This window comes from Natrix helvetica (genome assembly GCF_964273705.1).
Source record: "Natrix helvetica genome assembly, chromosome: 5".
Taxonomy (NCBI): Eukaryota; Metazoa; Chordata; class Lepidosauria; order Squamata; family Natricidae; genus Natrix; species Natrix helvetica.
In genome coordinates this window covers 106,214,496-106,236,420 of record NC_138551.1, presented here as the reverse complement: position 1 = coordinate 106,236,420, position 21,925 = coordinate 106,214,496, and the positions used below count along the sequence as shown (strand labels likewise).

The following is a 21,925-nucleotide window of genomic DNA, read 5'->3' as shown; positions in this document are numbered from 1 at the left end:
CACAACTATCAGGTCATCAGTCTTTCCCATGTTTGTGATTCCTACTGAACCAGACTGAGAGACCATTTAAAGGCTCAGGAACCCTTTGCAGGTGTTATGGCTTAAGTAGCTGATTAGAGTGGGACAGTTTGAGCCTAGAATATTGCACCTTTTCACAATATTCTAATTTTCTGAGATTGTGGATTTGGGGTTTTCATGAGCTGTAAGCCATAATCATCACAATTATGACAAATCATAGCTTGAACTATCTTGCTTTGCATGTAATGAGTCTTATCTCATATATTAGTTTCACTTTTTAAGTTGCAATCCTGAAATAAATGAACTTTTGCACGATATTCTAATTTTTCGAGTTTCACCTGTAAAGGAGGGGCGATAGTAAAACCCAGGCAGGAGCCAAAAACAGATGCCAGAAACCTGGTCAAAGAGCTGGGGCTCCCAAGCCTTATCGAGACCTAAGTACCACTTTTGGGGTACCAAGCAGCTTGCAAGTAATTCTGTCAATCCAATTTGGGTTTGATTTCCCATGTCAGTCTGCCTTTCAGGACAGAATTCAAAGCAAGCTTGTGGTACAGAATTGGGTCCTCCTGTAGTTTGGAAGTGATGTTTGCATCTCATTCTTATTTGTTTGGCCTTCAGTGGAAAATCCTAAAGCTGCATTTTCTGCTTGCTTCAGCCTTAAGTCTCGGAAAGCTCAGATAAACTGCAAGGTTCTTTTCTTAAGGAATTCCTAAAATGGCATTTTCTTTGTTTTTCAAAACATACCTTTAATCTGTGTTGACGAGTGTGTGGATTTGATTCCGAAATGGTCTTTTTAAAAAATTTCTCGCATTGTCTTAATGTGCTGTAGCAGCAGAATTCAGCCTAATACAGATTTAGCGGTGACCTACTCTTCTCTGATGATTACTTTTGGCACAAGGAAATGGCTGCTAACAAGAAAAAGGAGGTGCTAATCAATTTTGAAGAAAAAGGTCATGGAGCACATCTTGCTTTGTTCCCCCTTTTCAGTTGTGCCTCCTTAGAGCCAGGCTTTCTACAGTTTGTCTGGTCACCCCAAGTGGTTCAGGAAGCCTTCTGAAGCTCCTCTCCTGTCTCAGTAGGTGGCACCCTTGGCCCAATTTAGTTTAGGCTTGGAAGCTAAGCAGGGCTCCTCTTCTTCTGCTCTTGCAGGAAGCTCAACCCAAAACCACAGGAAGGAGAAGTTGTTTTGAAACCCTTCAGACCAGCCATCACCAACTGGGGGTCCGTGGACCACTGGTGGTCTGCAAGAAAATTTTGGTGGTCCACATAAAAATTATTTGCATTTTTTATATTGCACTAAATCAGGGGTCCTCAAATTGCAGCCCCTGGGCCAGATACGTGCAATGAACGCTTATATTGCTGCAGACAGTCTCCCTCTTCGGGGTCTTTTTGTGCGGGTAGGAGGGGGGCAGAAATTCCGACTTGGGGTTTGCTTCAGCCTCCTGGTGCGGGGCTTTGGGCGAAGGCTGGAGGGAAGTGTCGCTGGTGGCGAAGAGCCGGAGGGCCTCCTTCCAGTGGAACTGCATCATGGCCTGGAACTGGCTGACCATCTCAGCCTGCTGAGCCTCCAGGCACCGGTACCTGACCTTGCACTCCCGCAGGTCTTCCCTCTTCTTGGAAAGCCTATGATCATAGTCTTCAGTGAGGTGCTTCTGCTGAGCCTCCTTCTCGGTTAGATCCAATTTGAGCTGAGCTGTTGTGCCAACACTTTCTCGTGGTGGTTGCTTAGCTCCAGCGACTGCTTCCTGTTGGGGCCCTAAGGAGCCCAGCCAGGGAGGCGAGGAGTAGCTGGGAGGGGAGGGGTGAGTAGAGGCTGACAAGGCGCCCCTCAATCTGAGCGACATCGAGTTGGCCACACCCACCCAGTCACATGGCCACCTTGCTACGCCCACCCACCCAGTCATTAGACAGATCATATTAGTGGTCCGCGGGATTTAAAATTATGAATTTAGTGGTCCCTGAGGTCTGAAAGGTTGGTGACCTCTGTGCCAGACTATAATGCTTTTCTATGTAAACAAGTTTTTAGAGTAATCTTGTTTGGACAAAAGTGGATGTGAGGGATGCAGAATTCCTCTTTTCTTGATAAGTCAGAATACTAAGCACAGGAATGGGTATGAACTTGACTATTTTCCCTCTTATCAAACCGCTGACTCGCAATAACTCTAAATTGTGGCTCCCCTGCTAGGATCGTCAGAAATGGTGCTCAACATCACAGGGCAATTCTGAGCATCTCTCGTATGGAAACCTCTCTTGGCTCCCTAATCTGTGCTTGAGGGCTTCCATTCATACATCAGAGATGGTTTCAAGGATTCCGTTTAGTCTTCAAGGAGGCCTTTTCTGCAACCGTTGGCTTTTTAAAGATGCAGAGCGAGAGATCTGTGCCAGGTCACTTTAGATTGTTTGCATTCCATCGCTGGGGATATTTTGGATGCAGGTCTTTCTGCATCTCTTTATTTAAATACAGGGTTCTTACTTGGTGCAAAACAGCCCTATGGCTTAAAACAGGGGTCTCCAACCTTGGCAACTTTAAGCCTGGTGGACTTCAACTCCACCAGGACTTCAACTCCACCTGGAGTTGAAGTCCACCAGGATTAAAGTTGCCAAGGTTGGAGACCCTTGGCTTAAAAGATTAGAAATCCATTCCTGCCTTGGCCTGATTTGGTGAAAAGGTCTGACTTCCAGGTTAAGCGCTTCTTCTACCATTGTAAACATTTCTTTTTTCCTTTCCTGCAATTGCTTTGAAGTTGCTGGATGTGTTGCTTTCGTCAGATAAGATTCACAGCCCGTTGAAAGATTTTTCTGGAGCCTCTCCCTATAAATAAGGGACGCGGTGTCTCAGTGGCTAAGACGCTGAGCTTGTCGATCAGAAAAGTCCGCAGTTCGGTGGTTCAAATCCCTAGCGCTGTGTAAGGGAGTGAGCTCCCATTACTTGTCCCAGTTTCTGTCAACCTAGTAGTTCAAAAGCATGTAAAAATGCAAGTAGAAAAAATAGGGACCACTTTTGGTGGGAAGGTAACAGTGTTCCCTGCACCTTCGGCACTCAGTCATGCCAGCCACATGACCGTCTTCGGACAGCGCTGGCTCTTTGGCTCTGCAACAGAGATTAGCACCGCCCCCTAGAGTCAGGAATGACTAGCACATATGTGCAAGAGGAACTTTTACCTTACCTTTACTCCCTATAAATACCCATCCAGCTGAACAGCTAGACAAGAACCAGATGTTGGCCTTATGTTTCTTTTCCAGAGGTGGGTTTCTTACTCTGCTCACCCCCCCTCCACTTTTTACTTCTAGAATGGCTTGTCTCCATTGCACATGGCGACCCAAGGGGACCATCTCAACTGCGTTCAGCTCCTGATTGAGCACCACGTACCGGTGGATGATGTGACCAACGACTACCTGACTGCACTTCATGTAGCCGCTCACTGTGGCCATTACAAGGTTGCCAAGGTTTTGTTGGACAAGAAGGCAAATCCCAATGCCAAAGCACTGGTGAGCACACTGGGGACCCTCTTGTCTCCCACCCTCCATTTACCAGCTAAGTTGGGTCTGAGCTAGCAGGAAAAAAACATTGCAATGGCTGTAGGGTTCAACAGAAGTGGCTGCGGGCCTCCTTAGAGGGTTTATTTATGAATTATTAGTTTATTAGAGGAAAAGACAGGAAGGAAGGAAGGAAGGAAGGAAGGAAGGAAGGAAGGAAGGAAGGAAGGAAGGAAAGAAGGAAGGGGGAAGGAGGGAGGGAGGAAGGAAGGAAATGTTTTCGTTTTGTTCCTGATAACATTATTTTAAAAAAGAAAGGAAGGAAGGAAGGGAGGAAGGGTAGGAGGGAAGGAAGGAGGGAGGGAAGGAAGGAAGGAGGGAGGGAGGGAGGAAGAGAAGGAAGGAATTGGTTTCATTTTGTTGCTGATGTGATTATTTTAAAAAGAGAAAGGAAAGGAGGGAGGGAGGGTGGAAAAGAGGGAGGGGATAGAGGGAGGGAAGGAGGGAGGGAAGGAAGGAAGGAGGGAGGGAAGAAGAGGAGGCAGGAATTGGTTTCATTTTGTTGCTGCTGTGATTATTTTAAAAAAAGAAAGGAAAGGAGGGAGGGAGGGAGGGTGGGAGGGAGAGAAGGAAGGAATTGTTTCATTTTGTTGCTGATGTGATTTTTTTCAAAAAAGGAAGGAAGGAAGGTAGGATGGGAAGGAGGGAGAGAGGGAGGAAGGGAAGGAGGGAGAGAGGGAGGAAGGGAAGGAAGGAGGGAAGGAAGGAGAGAAGGAAGGAAGGAAATGTTTTCATATTGCTGCTGATATGATTATTTTAAAAAAGAAAGGGAAGGAGGGAGGAAGAGAAGGAAAGAATTGGTTTTGTTTTGTTGCTGATGTCGTGGTTATGTTAAAAAATCTTCATACAAAAAGATTTCATAGTCATTCTTTTCTCATTTGGAGAAATCTCTCTAGCTGGAGAAAGAAATCTATGAATAACCCCACTGGTTTTTTTTTAAACAAAACCCTAATCCTTAAAACATTTTTAACAGTTCTGGTTTTTTATTTTACTCTTAAGCATTCTCAGCCTTCTGGAACTAGAGGAGCTCCCTCAGACCTTTTCCCTGGGAGCTGATTGTGACCTTGCAGTTGGCCACGATCCATGCTCAGTCACGCTTCAGGTGGGCTGCAGAAGGCATCCCTTTCCCCCTCTGAGCAGGCAGAGTGGGACATCTGGGCCTTTGCAGTCCCGGGAAATGATCGGCTGAGCAGAGAGCACAAAGTCTTCTGCAGCTGTCTTATCTATAATAATAATAATAATAATAATAATAATAATAATAATAATAATAATAATAATAATAATAATAATAATAATAATAATAATAATAATAAATATTTATTTCTTAGCCGCACCCTCTCCCGAAGGACTCGGGGCGGCGTACAACAAAACATAGGAAATAAATATATAGACAAACATACATATAACAAAAACATATACCAGGACATATACAAGGAGGAGGTGAACTGATAGATAAAAACAAGTAAAAACACAATGCTTAAAGAACCCCTAAATAAATTGAATGCAGTTAAAATACCCCAAATAAAAAACCCGTCAGGAGCGATATAGTTGGATCAAAGTTGAGCCAGGCCAGCAACTTGAAATAGGTGGGTCTTGAGCTTTACACGAAAGGAGTGGAGGTCAGAGGTATTCCTAATATCCGGAGGGAGGTCATTCACAGATGATATCCCACCCCGAAACCACGGATGATCTCACCCAGCGGCTTCATATATGTGTTGAACAGGAGTGGCGAGAGGACCGACCCCTGTGGTACCCCACAAGTAAGGGGGCGTAGGGTCGACCTCTCCTCCCCTGCCAACACACGCTGCGTCCGGCCAGAAAGGTAGGAGCCGAACAACCGCAAAACGGTGCCCCGGACCCCCAACCCCTCCAGCTGGCGCAGCAGGATACCATGGTCGATGGTATCAAAAGCCGCCGAGAGGTCTAATAGGACCAGGATAGAGGAACAACCTCTATCTCTGGCCCTCCAGAGATCATCCACCAACGCGACCAAGGCCGTCTCCGTGCTGTGGCCGGGGCGGAAGCCGGACTGGCGTGGGTCTAGATAATCATTTTCCTCCAGATGTCGTGGAAACTGGTAAGCCACCACACTCTCTACAACCTTCGCCAAAAAGGGAAGGTTGGAGACAGGACGATAATTGGCCAGATCCAAAGGGTCCAGGGAAGGCTTCTTGAGCAAGGGTCTCACCACCGCCTCTTTCAAGGCGGCCGGGAGAAACCCCTCGGTCAACGAAGCGTTCACTAGGCCCAGGAGCCAGTCTCGTGTAACCTCCCAGGATGCCAGTACAAGCCAGGAGGGGCACGGGTCCAATAAACATGTGGTGGGTCGCAGTCGTCCACGCATTCTGTCCAAATCCTCGATGGCAACCAAGTCAAACTCCTCCCAGGTCGAATCCTCAAGACTCGCCACGGACGTCTCCGTTGGACCACTGACAGGGACCCAATCCTTCCGGATTTGAGCGATTTTATCCTGCAGATATTTCCCAAATTCCTCTGCTCTGCCCTGTAGAGGGGCCTCCCGCGGCCTCTGAAACAAGAGGGAGCGGGACACCCGAAACAGGGCGGCAGGGCGGTTCTCTGCGGATGCAATGAGAGTGGCACAATATTGGCGTTTGGCCACTCTCAATGCCACAAGGTACGTCCTTAAATGGGCTCGTGCCTGTGTTCGATCAAATTCGGAACGGGAGGATCTCCAACGACTCTCTAGGCGTCTCTTGCGGCATTTCATCACCCTTAGCTCCTTGGTAAACCAAGGGGCCCGGGTGGATCGTTGCCGCCGGAGAGGCCACAAAGGCGCCACCCGGTTCAAGGCCCCGGTAGTCGCATTATTCCATGCGACCGCCAGGTCCTCTACCCGGGGGCAGGTCAGGGTTACAGGTGGTGGCCCAAGCTCCGTCTGGAACCTATCTGGTTCCATCAGGCGCCTGGGGCGGAACCATCTAATATCTTCCGGCTCCGCCTCCCCGCAGCGGGAGGTAGCACCAGGGAAGTCAAGACGAAGGAGTGAGTGATCTGACCATGACAGGGGAGTGATGGTTAAATCCCCTCCTCCCAGATCACTCAACCACTGGCCAGAGACAAAAACAAGGTCCAGGGTGTGACCTCCCTTGTGTGTCGGGCCCTGAATCAATTGAGTCAGGTCCATGGCTGTCATGGAAGCCATGAACTCCCGAACCCCCTCTGATGCTTCTCCCATTGATGGCAGGTTAAAATCCCCCATAACTAAAAGTTTGGGGGTCTCAACCGCCACCGATGCGATCAGCTCGAGGAGTTCGGGCAGGGCCGCTGATGTATAGCGAGGAGCCAGGTATACTATCAGTAGGCCCAACTGTCTCCCAGGGCCCCATTTCACAACAAGGGATTCACATCCGGACGTCTGTGGCACAGTAGACTCCCTCGGCTCTAAGTCCTCCCGAATAATTGCTGCCACCCCACCGCCCCTTCCCTGGGCCCTAGGCTGGTGAAATGCTCGGTAGCCTGGTGGGCACATTTCCATGAGGGGTACACCTCCCTCGTGGCCCAACCAGGTCTCCGTTATTCCCGCGAGGTCCGGCTCCCCCTCCGAGATTAGGTCGTGGATGAGGGGGGCCTTATTAACAGCGGACCTCGCATTGCATAGCAACAGCCTCAGGCCCTGGGTCTGCAGCTCCTGACCACCTAGAACGCGGGGGTTGGTACAAGCGACCGGGTGTAACCAGCACCCACGGTCTCCCAACCGACTGCATGTTCTTCTGTCCTCGCATCTGCCCCTCCCTACGACCGTTGGAATCAAAGAGCCCTGTATTGGAACGGTGTCCTCCCCCTCCTCCTCCCTACCACTCCTTCCGCTCGCGACCACACCTAGTGACCTGGCTCTGTCATCACTCCTGACCTCCTCCCACCCCCCAACCCCAGAATCCCTACAAATTCTTAAAAAATATTTTACTAAAAAACCCCTTAATTTGCGCTTCCTCCACCTCTCAGTGTTAATAAACCCGTCCTCAAGGTGGGCCCTCGAAAGGGCTGGAGGCCAAACCTGCGAGAAAGGGGATTCCCGCAGCCGCAGTAATTCCGGCTTCGTGTACATAGAAATGGAATCATGGGGTAAAATTGGTTGGTAACAGGTGCTGGAGATATAGATGTATCATAAAATCATTGTTTGTCGAGAAAGTTTTCCTGCCCCAAGATGAAAGGGTGAGTTAATGGGCTAGTCGCCTAACCGGGTTTCACTCAGGAGGGTTTCAAAATGGTGTAGGAGCCGGCAAAGCAGATGTTAAAAAGGTGTTTAAAAAGCAGATGTTTAAAAAGATGTTTAAAAAATGTTTAAAAGCAAGCGACAAAGTCAAAGTCAGAGATGCGATGATAGCATCAAGGGTTCAAACCTAGGTTCTAGGTTCCTCCTGGTCCAGCCTGCACCAAACTTCAATGCAACATTAAATTCTAATTAAAAGTGCCTCATCTCCACAGGGCCAGGTAAAAGAAAAGATGGCCAGGACTGGAACAAGCGTATTCACAGAATGAAAAAAGTACATAGTTTATGGTGCAAGAAAGCTATTGTGACCCCAGGGACACAAGACTATCAGGGGATGTCCTAAAACAAAAAAACAAACAAAAGTGTACATCCATATTAATGTACTTATTAAAAAAAACTTTATCCAGTTTCCTTCAATCACGTTCTTAGTAACCAATAATAATTGGCTAATCTTGTTAATTACACAAAGGGAATAAAATATTAAAACTAAGGTAAGTGATCTCAAAATCTTAATTAGCCAGGGACTTTTTCCAAGGAAGACAAGCCCTTATAATTCATCAATCCATAAATCTTGAACTGGAAGGTTTTAATCTCCCAGCTGAAGGCAGTGGAGGAGAGGGGTCAGTCACCAAGGCCCCCTCTCTCGTGGACCAGCTAGACCAGGGGTGAAATTCAGCAGGTTCCAACAGGTCTGGAGAACCGGTGGGGGAAACTTTGAGTAGTTTGGAGAACTGGCAAATACCACCTCTGGCTGGCCCCAGAGTGGAGTGGGAATGGAGATTTTGCAGTATCCTTCCACTGCCATGCCCACCAAGCCACGCCCACCATAGAACCAGTAGTAAAAAAAAATTGAATTTCACCACTGAGCTAGCCAGATGGGATGTAGAAAAGTAGCCCTTGGCAGGAAGAGAGACCCTTGGCGTGGTCAATCAGAAGATTTTTGGATGATGATGATGATGATGATGATGATGATGATGATGATGATGATGATGATGATGATGGTGGTGGTATTGGTGGTGATGGGTACAACAAAAAAGATTTCGTTCAGCTAAACTAGACAATGACTCAGAAAGTATCTGATTTTTTTCCCTCCAGTTGAGAAGGTAGCTGAAGTATTTTGCTTCCAAGGTGAGACCCAGTTCTGTCGGTTGCTTTTAAAATAAGTGGCTGATGCTACTTTGACTAGTTTAAAAATTTATCATCAACATCCAAGCAAATGCTGTGAGCAGAAATGTATGGATCTTTGATAGTCAGGAAATTCTGTTCTTTTTTTAAACAAAAAAAAAATCATTGCAGTTGCAGTAATGCAGTTGTGTGCTAAACTATACATCCATTTCTTTTCTTTGAGCCACGTTTATCATTAGCATTCTGGCAAGGACAATGAACTATTTTTACCAGCCTATATGACACTAGAATGGTGTTTACTGAAAGGGTTGGACTTGGAGCGAGAGATGCCATTTCAAACTCACCTTCCATCTTGGGAGCTTTCGGAGGGTGGGGGGTGGGGGTAAGGATTTTTCAGAGCACCCCCTTCTCTCTCAGCCCATCCTACCTCACCTTTGTGTGGGGATAAAATGGACATCCTCATCTCAACTGCCTTGGAGAAATAGAAATAGAAACCAACAAATCATAAAAAGTAAGTAAGGTTCAGCTGTCATACAATATCAAAAGGGATAGATAGATTTTGCACACAACACTTTTGGGGATTTTTGTAACGCTTTCCAAAATTTTCAGAATGGTTTCACACCTCTTCACATTGCCTGCAAAAAGAACCGAATTAAAGTGATGGAACTTCTGCTGAAACACGGAGCCTCCATTCAAGCTGTCACGGAGGTAAGGCATCTTTGCAGCTACGGCCAGGTTTAGTTAAATACCATATTTTTTGGAGTATAAGACGCTCCGAAGTGTAAGACTCACCTAGCTTTTGGGGAGGAAAACAAGGGGGGGAAATCTGCTTCTGCCTCCCAGCAATTTGTCTCCTTGCAACAAACAGAAAACAGTACATACAATATACACTGTTTGTAGTGTTACATTTCAGACTATACTTGTACAGATGCTGTTAAAATTGATGTGCTTTCTGGAAGTATACGTTACCTATGCTATTTAAAAAAAGATACAAAGGCACTGGGCCTCTTCAGATTAAGCCTTTATTTTAAAAAGCTTCTTCATTTTGTTAAGCTGTATAGAACAATAATAAATCAGTTTTTAAAATAAGTCTAATAATTTGAATATTCTATAGGCATATTATAGTTATTGACTTACCTTCTTGCAGCAAACAGCTTGATTAGCACAAGGAAAAAAATCTGCTTTTGCCTCCCAGCAATTTGCCTGGTAGACCAAACAGCAAATTTCACTTTCAATTTCAGCATGGGCCTCCCGATCATCAGCTGTTTCAGGCTGCAGGGATTGCTATAGCCTATTGCAGTCTCTGCAAGCCCCATTTTCCCCTCTGCTGCAAGGAGGTAAATTACTGGGAGGCAGAGGCCAAAGGGTGGGGGCCAGTGCGTGGATGGGGCTACATTCAGCGTATAAGATGCACCCAAATTTTCACCCTCTTTTAGTGGGGAAAAAGATGCATCTTATACTCTGAAAAATACAGTAAGCCACATTTCAGCCTTGGAGCACAAGAGCTCTGAATGCCAAAAGGGATTCTTAGTAAACATGATCACCATCTTCTATTGCCTTGGTTAATATTTCTGTTCCCTAATTTTAAGAAAACAAAGCCCTTCACATTTTTTTTGCGTTCATTAATTACTGAGCAGCGCTGTATCCAAAGCTGACCCAGAAAAGGCCTTCTCGTGGTCTTAGCCATCAGTGGAGACACAACAGTTTGAGCTGCAGTCAAAGAATTAGTTCACTTTTCACCATGAATTTTTAAGATAGCCTTTACTGCTGTCAAACTAAAATAGAAAAGCAAACTCTCATCCCTGCGTAGGTGAATGGGAATATTGTATTCTCTGTGATGCACATGAACACACAAGTGTGTTCTTGCCTGAATGCTTGAATTTGATCTGCTTAGGTGGCCCTTTTCAACTTCTAGTTTCTGCTTTTTCTGCACTCCACTTGCTCTGAACTAGCACCTTCTGGAGTGCTGGGCTTTTGCAATCGATGCCTACAGAGTCCAATGGAAGATTTTCTTTCAAACCTATGTAGATGCGCAAAATGTGGCTGTAGTGTCAAACTAATATGTTTTGAACTCGCCATATGATGTCCTTGTAATATTGGCAACAGCTCGCCATGTCTATTTGTGCAGCCACCAACCATCAGGTGTCCCAGACAGCTCAGCAGGCTGAGCCCCTAAGCATTCAGTCCTTGGGGTACTCTGCTAAGGCTTTGCTCATATTTTACCAGCCTAGGAATGCTTCTTTTCTTCTCTCTGCTCCTTTCCTAGTCGGGTTTGACTCCGATCCATGTTGCTGCCTTCATGGGACATGTAAATATTGTTTCACAGCTGATGCACCATGGAGCTTCTCCCAACACAACCAATGTGGTAAGTACCAGAGTGGACCTTTCATTACTGGGCATCCTGGTGGCCTCCTCCTCCTCTCTATCTCCCTTGGCTGGGCTGTTTTTCTAGGCAGAGATAATGACCTCGTCTGGAACCACAGTTCTGAACCTCCAATTGTTGGTTTTTCTGCTAACCAACTCAACTGACAGGCAACTGACTCACACTGTCTTTGGAGTTCTCACAGCTGATTTCAGAAAAGAGAGACCTTTCTGTGGGACCTTTCCTGTCCTCCTTGTTTTATCTGCAGCACCCCTGCTGAGATTGTCCATCCCTGATCTTCACAGATGCCCCAACCCCCTCAGGGATAGATCTCCTGTACCTATTGACCAAGCTGTAAGCTTTCAAAGGTACTGAAAAAGACAGAAATGGGACAGCACATGCCAATCACTTCTCTTTAAAGTTTCCATACAGTGGCATGTTGCTTAGGCAGCCATCACCAAGCAGTGACATTGTTGACCAGAATTAATCCCTCTCTGACATATCCCTGAAGTGAAGGCTTTATTTTTCCTTCTTTTCTCCTGGGCTACGAAGGGATGGATCTTGCAGCATTTCTTTTTCTAAATCTTTGCCAAATTTCTTTTTCTCCTGATTTGTGCTCCAGGGAGAAGGTTTGTGCACGATCATCTCTAGTCTGTGGGAAAGTCTCTATTTCTTGAGGCCACCCTGTGCATGGAACTGATCCCAATCAAACTTGAGCTCCTTTCAATCCCCAAAGGAGGGAGAGAAACTTTAAAAACCAGAGCGGTTTGAAGCGGATTTGTTCTCCCAAAACTGGCCAGAGAAGGCCTGTTTATGTTTTTGTTTTGCTACGGTCTGCCACATGCCTTTCTTTGCTAGGCTCAGGGGCCATGAGAATTGAGCCACAGCCACAGAAAACAGGCAAACTCAGCATAATCTGGGCTACGGGCAAGATTTGCTTTTAACTGTGACAAACTATGGCAAACATGCAGCTTCCCCTGTTCAGTTTCTTGCTGTCCTTGCCATTTCCCTAGTGACCCATCCTTCGGTTGAAGCACATGAAGCTCCGCAGATTGAGAATAGCCTTTTTTATTATTACTATTGATCGGTTTCGATTGGCCCAGCTGTGAGTTTGCCTGCTGACAAACAGGCATCCGGAGCCCTCCAGCACAAGAGCGGGGAATCAAATGGGGAGGGGGGGAGGGGGGCATTCAGATCTGAAGGTCCAAAGGTTGGCACAATCCCATGGACTTCTGCTGTGGGAAATGTCGTTTAAGCACAAGGTCGCCTTAATTCCCCAAATAACACATCTCCTTTTTAAAAACAGCAATGTTTTCATTTGGCAAAGAACAAAACCTTTGTGTGTTTTCAGCGCTACAAAAAAAAATCAATCCTGGAATAATTACTTTGTGAGGGCGAGACGGTCTCGAGGGGTCAAAGTTGACCTGCTTTCGCATCCTGATCCCAAAGAACTCTGCGGTTGCGAGTAACATATTTTTCTTCCTTTTCTCTGTCATTCTAATCTCTGTCATCCCAACCTCTTTCCCCTGACAGAGGGGTGAGACAGCCCTGCATATGGCCGCCAGAGCTGGCCAGTCGGAAGTGGTTCGGTCCTTAGTTCAAAATGGAGCTCAGGTGGAAGCGAAAGCCAAGGTAAGCAGCTTCTCCACGCATGTCTTCTGTGCTGCAGGCGGCCTTCAGCGGCTGTGCATGTAAGGGGCGAGATATCCGTTCCAGGGCCGCTTAGCATCCTTTACTGTCCCTTGACAAGGACATAGTCCTAGGCAGGGGTGAAATTCAGCTGGTTCTGGAGAACTGGTAGTGGAAATTTTGAGTAGTTCGCAGAACCAGCAAATACTCTGGCTGGCCTCAGAGTGGGGAGGGAATGGAGATTTTGCAATATCCTTCCCCCAGGACAGTTGTGGTTTTCGGGTGGTATGACCCAGTACAGGCATACCAGTGGTAGCTGGGAGCAGCGGCCACCATACTGGAATGGCGGCTCATTTTGCCCATCTGCCCACCTGCGTTCCTTTCTGGTTTTTTGATGCAAACGGGCCAATTGCGCATGCGCGCACAGCGTGCGGCACTGTGTGACCTCCACTGAGCAGCTGGATGTTGCAGGGTGGTGGGGCGCGCAGCTTGCATGCCTAATGAGGACGCCCAGCCCCGTACGTAGCGTAAGGGCTGCTACAGGATCCGGAACCCACTACTGCCTCACGAGTGGGGATTTTGCAGTATCCTTCCCCCAGGAGTGGGGAGGGAATGGAAATTTTGCAGTAACCTTCCCTTGCCATACCCACCAAGCCATGCCCACAGAACTGGTAGTAAAAAAATTAAAATTTCACCATGAGTCCTAAGATTCTCTGCAGGAGACTGTCAATCATTTTGGTTGAAGCATTTGAGCATGACACTTCATGAGACTCCCCCTTTTCAGTTCAAAAGTGCTTTCCAGGGTAGAACATTTTCTGTGGAGCTCAGAGTGCTAAGCCCCCCCCCCCCTTATTTCTGCTCAGAACAGCCATTTTATTCTTGGGGAAGGACATTTGGCTCAGTGTCACACTCAAAACAGTTTGGAACAAAACAGTTGGTGCGTTGCTAATCTGTCCCAGTTAGATAGCAAGGGATCCTCTTCAACATTATCTCACTTGAGGTGGTCTTCCAGTCAGAAGTCACCATTTTAATTTATCCAGGCCTCTGTCGAGGGTCATCTCCTGCTTTCCTGCGTGGGCACTAAGGACAACCCTTGGCTGCCTATTTGAATCTCAGTGTGGAATTTGCTGTCTTTTACTCTTTCCGTGCCATTCCTAGGATGACCAAACGCCACTGCACATTTCTGCGCGTCTGGGCAAAGCCGATATAGTCCAGCAGCTGTTACAGCAAGGAGCCTCTGCAAATGCTGCCACAACGTCCGGCTATACCCCATTGCACCTTTCAGCACGAGAAGGACACGAAGATGTGGCGTCCGTCCTTTTGGACCACGGGGCATCCTTGAGTATCATTACCAAGGTAAGAAAGGTGTAGAAAGCAGGCCTTGGAATTATGTTTTAAAAGTGTTGTGGTCTCTCTTTATCCAGGGAGACAACATTATGTTAGAAATTGTTGGGAATATTCATAGCTCAGGTTGTAGGTTTTGGCAGGAGTCTCTTCTTCAAGCTTGTCATTCAACTCCTGGATGTTTCCTTATCAAACTAGGTAACGTTTTCAGTGAGGTTATCTCACAAGTATCTTATTTGTTTTTATAGGTCCTGGGTGGCCAGTTGGTCTTGTGACTGGTTGACTTACAAGACTGAATGAGTCACATGATTGTGATTCAATCAGTATTGTGATCCAACTAGTCACAAGACCAACTAACCACCTAGGACCTATATAAATGAACAAGGCACTTCACCCCCACAGAAGATGTTACGTAGTTTGGTAATGAAATGTCCAGGTGCTAAACAGCAAGCTTGGAGAACAGACCCTGGCCAAAACACCATGATGTCTCTGGGAATGACATGGATCCCAATAGAATTATTACTCTGGACCAACAATGTACCAAATAAGATCAAGCTGAATGTTTCAGGACTCTGGAGTTTTTCCATAGGATGCTGAACAAGTGGATAGAAAGACCTAATTTTAGCAAGTAAGGGATATATTCTTTTTTCCATGGAAAATCCCATACCCCACATTGATTGATTGATTGAGTGAATGAGTGAGTGCTATTAAGTCACTGTTGACTCCTAGCAATCACAGAGATAGATTGTTCTGCCCAGCCTGGTCTTCAGGTTTTCCAAAGGTGTCCTCTTCCCTGTCATATTGGAGTTCTTCCACCTTGCAGCTGGTGGTCTCCTTCTTTCTGCCATTCTCAGAATTAAAAGCTTCTCCAGAGCTAGTTCTTCACACAATTGCTCAGAATATGATAACTTCAGCTTGAACTTTTGTGCCTTGAATGAGTATTCTGGATTAATTTGTTCAGTGTTCTTCCTGTTTGATTTCTTGGCCATCCATGGAGTTCTCGGGAGTTTTCTGTACACCAGAGTTCAAAGCCATGAATACTCTTTTTATCACCCTTCAAAGTCCAATTTCTGTTTACATAGAGTGTCACAAGGAAACCATTGTCTGCACGATTTTGATATTTCTCCCCCCTGCATATATTAACATAGTATATTAGAGAGATAGTTAGCTTCCTTTTCTACTTTCAGAAAATACTTTACCTGGGAATAAACTTCCTTGGCGTTCAAGAAGAGAGCAGTTCAGCTCCCTCGTTCTGAAACTTTTCCAGAGTTTGTCTTGTGAATCATCCCTTTAATTCAGAGCCAGCCTAACCTTGGCTCAGGATCAGGGCTGACCCTTTTGTAATGCAGAAGGTCTCCAGGGTGGTGGGGAGAGGGAGCAGGAGCAGCTTTTCAGCCAACAGCCTTCCTTCTTCAAAAACAGTGGAGGACACCATAACCAAGGTCTCCATTGTGCTCCACTTGGCTTCTGTGCTTGGAAGGGGGGCCTGGCGGCATCGTGTCCTTAACTTCAAGTGGCAAAGTAACTTGGACCAACTCTGTACGCAGTTGAGAAAATAAAAGAGGGAAAGTGAAAGGGGGGGGGGAAATCAACCAATGATTATTTAAGAGGACATTTTGTGCATGTGAAGTTCACCTGTGTGTATTTAGGTCCTCAAAAGGTGGTAGTAATCTCTAAGTTGGAAGTGTCCCACAAGGTATTATCCAAGAAGAAGTTCAAACTGTTTCTTCAGACCAGGTATCATCCCAGCAGTATTTGATTATTTTTGTTTTTTGGAGAAGCTGATTAGTTTATAATGCAGGCTACTTCAGCTGCCTGCTAGCTGCAGGTTGGCAGTTCAAATCTCACCAGGTTCAAGGTTGACTCAGCCTTCCATCCTTCCGAGGTGGGTAAAATGAGGATCCAGATTGTTGGGGGCAAGAGGCTGACTCTGTAAACTGCTTAGAGCGGGCTATAAAATCACTATGAAGTGGTATATAAGTCTAAATGCTATTGCTATATCAAAATGGTGCCTTTTTACACAGGCTGTCTTATTTTACTTCTTTATGAGGAAACTTTCAAGCATTGAATTACTGTTGCTGATTTTGAGTTTGATCAAATTCAGTGCAATCAAAGTGATTTCCATTTTGCCTTTTTACCATCCAGCATAAGTTATATTTCTTTTGCTAACAATGAGAAGGTTCCCCTCTCAAGATTTGATGTTACAAACTTCATTGTCATATCCCTGTAGACATGATCCCTACACTTTCAAAGTTTCTTTGTAACCCAAAGGATTTGAAAGTCATTTCAAAATAAAATACAGTGCTTTAATTGGCTTCTCTTGTGCATTGTAGAAAATTGGATCCTTGTGTTTGTTCCGTCCACATTTTGGGTTGAGAATGGCACATTCCGTTTTGCTGTAACATGGAAACACAACTTCTCCAGCTGCACCTGGGTTCTGCAAAAATGGTCTTTGCCTCAAATAAAACTGTTAACACAAATGTTTATCTTACAGAAAGGATTTACCCCTCTACATGTGGCAGCCAAATATGGCAAAATAGAAGTTGCTAACCTCCTACTTCAGAAAAATGCTTCTCCGGATGCAGCTGGAAAGGTAAGGCGGATGTTGCTTCAACATGGCCCACTTAAACTGGGCTGATTCCAGCATCCACCAAATCCATCAACTGGTGAAAGCCTCGGGATCCCCCTGGAGTATTCCCCTTTTCCACCACTTCTGTGTAATATTGCAAAAGTTGTTGGTTTCTCTTGAAAAAGAGGTATTGCTTTCTTGAGGATATTGTTCTATTTCACAATACCTTGATGATTTATTGATTATATGCCAGGAAGTTATTTTATTATTATATATTATTGTATGTAGTGACCACAGAGATGGATTTTTCCCCAGGACAATCTATCCCTAACCTGTCCTTTCAAATCTACCCATGGTGGCCTCATCACCACTCTTAACTGAGCACAACATCTTTACCCTCTGCAGTAGAGCTTTTGGTTGCTCACTTTCTACTAAAACACAGATCTTTGATGATGTTATTCTGCATAGAAAATGTGCCCCCCCCCCTTAATGTTCACATGAAATAAGAATTAACTATATTGGGCACAGTTTACCAATTGTAGTTTTCATGGCTGCCTATGCACATGGGAGTCACTTTAATTAGTTGATGGAAGTCTTGCTTGAGATTAGAATAGACTTTTCTCTTGATGGGCTGGTTTCAATGTGTCTATCAAGAGATTTTGGTAAAGAGACATTCCCTGTTAAAGGGCTGAAAGTCCAGGGAGGGCTATAACATTAAACTGAAAAAAACCCAACTAAATATCTTGAGAAACATGTAAATAAAATATGAATCAACATTTCTTACCCATAGTCTGTAAGAGATCAGGGAGGATAATTATTCAGGTAGGCAAAGTGGATATCTTAAAAAGTGTGAAGAGCATTCCTGTACAAGTCATTGTTTTGTGTTGTATCTTGTGTTGTAGTTGATCATTTCAAAATCTCAGTTAATACCATCGTAAACTTCATTAAACCTAGTTTAACATAATTCTTCAAGTGTTTCTGTAAAGTGGGTTTCTAACCATGCCTGTTTGTTCTGCATGTGTTTTTAGAGTGGTTTAACTCCACTGCATGTTGCGGCACATTACGATAATCAGAAAGTGGCACTTCTCCTTTTGGACCAAGGAGCTTCTCCTCACGCCTCTGCAAAGGTACCAATGCCACCAGGTGGGGTGAAGATCCAGCACATGTCCCATCTTTCCCCTCCTTTGGAAGCCCCGCTGGACTTCCTCTAGTAACACTACAGGATGATCCAAAGCAGGAGATGAATTAGATCAGGGATGTCCAACCTTGGCAACTTTAAGACTTGTGGGCCTCAACTTTCAGAATTCAGAATGACTGGCTGGGGAACTCTGGGAGTTGAAGTCCACAAGTCTTAAAGTTGCCAAGGTTGGGCACCCCCTAGGTTAGATGGTGGGTGACCTTTATCTTGGTCATCCACACGAAGGAAGACATGGAGTTGGTAGAGGAGGATTTGACAAAGGGTTGATGCTTAGGGAAGTTCATTCTTCTCTCCTGGATTGGGAGCCACAAGGTTAACACTAAGGGCCACCTAAAACTTTCAGATGAGATGGGCTTCATCATTGTGTCTCTTCTGGACCAGTATTGGAAACTTGCAATGTTGTCTTCAGCCCAGAAACTCCAATGGAACCTCTAAGCTGTGTTTGTAGTTGTGCTTATAGTACATAATTATGAAAGTGTAAATTAAATCTGTAGTGTTGTAGTTAACCTATGGCAGCAGTACACAATCCAAATGGGTCTCCCCAAAATATCCCCATTTTGGTGTTCTGAGAGAACATCTGGAAAGCTTTGGAGTGCCAAAACACAAATGACTTCATTTTGTTTTAGTATTATACAGATTTAGATAGTTATGGTGATTGATGGTCTCAGTAATCTATGGATTGGATGGAGGTGATTATTCTGGCATTGTTATTTGCAGAGCACACAAGGTTTAGTCTTTGTGGTTTACAGGAATGGCAGAGGGGAAGAGAGAGAGGGAGAGAGGGGGGAGAGATAGAATGTATGTCATAAGGTCAGTAGAAAAACGTAAGGGATGATTGGCACAAGAGGACATCAGAGGTCACCCTAGTTAATGTAAGATTCTGTGTACGGTAAATAGTAGTATATCCAGATTTCTTGCATCAGTATTAGAGACAATCTCCATGAAGGCGAGGAATAGAAAGTGCATAGTTCCTTCAGGTTTTTTCACACAGCATCAGGGAGATACCTAAAGGACTTTGACTGCGTTCACACAACATGCTTAAAGTGTTAGTTTATTTATTGATTTTCTGGGTTCCCATAATGCATAGAACCATTGGCAAACTGGATTTGAATAATGCACTAAGCCAGAAAAGTTGAAATCAGACCAAGTTAAGCTATGGGTAGGAGCCCTTTGGCTGGATCATGTCTGGTTAAATGTGTTGTATGAATAGTAGCACTGACTCTTCCTTTGCGAAGAAGGAGCAATGGTGAAATATTGTAAAGGCGACATGAAGTCCCATAGCTTCAGGACTGCCCTTTTTTTCTTCCTGCATGAGGACAAATGTGTCACTTGAATGGGCTACTTTTTTTCCTATTCTCTCTTGATTTCAAAGGGGAGGAGAGAGTTAAGCAGGTAAGACCCTTGCATGGTTGTTTATCACTTTCATCAGTATCTGTGTGGCCACTCGACTGTGTGTAGATTGATTAGAGACTGGAAAGGTGGAAGTGGAAAATGCCAACAACACGTTTGCATTCAGTGGAAACTTGGCAAACACACAAATGGATCTCTGTGCATGAGGTAACAATCCGAATTCCAGAACACGGCCCTTAGATTCAAACCCAACCTCTGATGCTCTGTTTTTCAGTGCAAACCTACATGTGCTTCCTCAGAGAGGATCACTAATGTTCACTCCTAGAGAAGCCGGTGTAGAGTTTTGATCTTAATCCAATCCAGCAAAACTCTTGGAATAAATGAAACCATTGATACAAAATGTTGTATTCTTTGGATCCCTGCTAAAATTCCTGTGGTAGACTCACTTAGACTGTTCAGGCAGGAGAAGAAACACTTTGGAAAGATAACCCTTTATAATGCCTTGGTAAGGCCACCCTTGGAATACGGCATTCAGTTTTGGTCACCTCAATGTAAAAAAAATGACTCTAGAAAGAGTGCAGAGAAGAGCAACAAAGATGATTAGGGGACTGCAGGCAAAAACATATGAAGAACGGTTGCGGGAACAGGGTATGTCTAGTTTAATGAAAAGAAGGACTAGGGGAGACATGATAGCAGTGTTCCAATATCTCAGGGGCTGCCCCAAAGAAGAGAGAGTCAAGCTGAACTGAATTGGTGGAGAGTGTTTGCAAGATGATGGATGAATTTTGCTTCTTTCCTCCTCTGGGGAGGAGCTGTGCTAAGTGTGACGCACTTAAAAGAGAAGATGGGGGGGGCACGTCCCCTAATTGCCCAATGGAGTGGTGTTTTGGGGGGCTTGGTCATTTCCGATGTGCGCCAGACTCAAATACTTTGATAAGGTCCTAGGCTCCCCCTTGCTGGCTCAAATCCAAGGGACCATAATGAGAAACTGTTACATATCAGTTGTAAGTTAAGGTGGGCTGTGATAAGATGGGATGAGAGAAACCTAACAATCAGTCTTGAGGTCTGCAAATCAAGGGATGAGCTGTGGCACATTGCTTAGGGGGTTTATGCCCAAAGCAAATTTGTGGGTATCTTGGTCATTTAATTTACAATCCACAAGCATATCTCCCTGATTCTAAACTGCCTTGAGAAATACAAGTTACTTTATAAATATTGTCATAAAGCTGTAAGACAAAGCAGCCCCTATTTGGTCCATCAGGGTTAGGATTGTTAGGTACACATCTCATTTTGGGCCACAGGGCTTTCTCATCGCTAAGGTCTGTTTTAAGAGTTTCTTCAGAGAAGTAAAAACCTGCACAAAGGAACTTCTTTAGAATTGCTTCCCACGGAACGGTGAAACGCTTAGATGTCTGGCCCTTTTCTAAAATAGGTCCAAGCTCCAAAGCTTTACCACTGGGTGCAATCATAAGAAATAGCCCATCTTCACGGAGTCAGGATGCTGCCTTAGTTTGAGGCTGAAAATCTCTTTTCGTACAGCTGGTGCTTCTCTTTTTCCCTCCTGAGCCAACGTTGCGCTGAAACCCAAATGACAAAATGAGAGACTTGAGAGAAAACCAGAAATTATGGGTTGGCTCCCTGGATCCCTTCACCTTTGATCAACGGCTGAGCAGCTGCCTACAGGCCGTTTTTTTTGAAAAGGCTTTTCTGAAAGTCACAAAACCGAGCTGAGCTGAGCTTCAGTCATGGAAGAGGCTTCCTGGGCTGTTCACTCATCAGCTAAGAGGTGTCCACATTGGCTGATGGTTTTCTTCCATATTTTCTCTGGAAAGGAAGGATTTCTCCTGCTCCTCCTGTTGTCTTCATCGACTGGAGAGTGGGAGGTCTGTCATTCCCCCATTTCAAATGTTTCCTTTTTCACCACTCTATGAAAACAATATTGCCAAAATGTAGATCTGTTTTAAGGTGCACCAATCTGCATAACTAGCAGCCACCGCTTTATGCCAAAATCAACTTCTGCAAATAGGATGGAAGAAAACGCCGTTTTTAATCTTTCCTACATATTTTTCTCCAGTTATTCGTGCCTAGACGGTGCAGTGCCAGCATCCCAGCTTCTTAATCTGTCCTTCTTCCTCAACTAGGTCCTAGAATCAGAAAGATGTCCAGAGTCTCTGAATAGAGATGATCATAGTAGAGTTGTTGTTACTCTGTTTTCTAGCCAGCTCATGCATCTCCACAGTTAAGAGGCAGGATGTGACTTACTGACCCTTGTCTTTATTTTTATTGCAGCTGGCCAAGCAATCTAAATATGAAATTGTGGGCTTTTGCTTGACATTTGTTCAATCCTCTCTTGAGATGAGGAGACCCAGGGTGGGGGTAAAAGTAGGTGGGGGCATATTTCTGCTCCCCAATGTTGTGTGGGATGTGGTGGCTCAGTGGCTGAGCGTGTCGATCAGGAAGGTCGGCAGGTTGGTGGTTTGAATCCCTAGTGCCGCATAACACAGTGAACTCTCATTACTTGTCCCAGCTTCTGCCAACCTAGCAGTTCGAAAGCATGTAAAA

The 21,925-nt window shown here is 45.2% G+C and overlaps 1 protein-coding gene across 1 annotated transcript in view; it reads left to right on the top strand.

The window, feature by feature from the left end:
• Nucleotides 1-21,925, top strand: part of ANK3 (ankyrin 3) — a 197,476-nt gene that overhangs the window by 87,332 nt on the left and 88,219 nt on the right. The window contains exons 10-16 of the mRNA XM_081954513.1: nucleotides 3,310-3,507; nucleotides 9,521-9,619; nucleotides 11,178-11,276; nucleotides 12,807-12,905; nucleotides 14,061-14,258; nucleotides 16,741-16,839; nucleotides 17,844-17,942. Of these exons, the coding sequence (XP_081810639.1) occupies nucleotides 3,310-3,507; nucleotides 9,521-9,619; nucleotides 11,178-11,276; nucleotides 12,807-12,905; nucleotides 14,061-14,258; nucleotides 16,741-16,839; nucleotides 17,844-17,942 (891 nt within the window). The remainder of the gene's footprint in view (nucleotides 1-3,309; nucleotides 3,508-9,520; nucleotides 9,620-11,177; nucleotides 11,277-12,806; nucleotides 12,906-14,060; nucleotides 14,259-16,740; nucleotides 16,840-17,843; nucleotides 17,943-21,925) is intronic.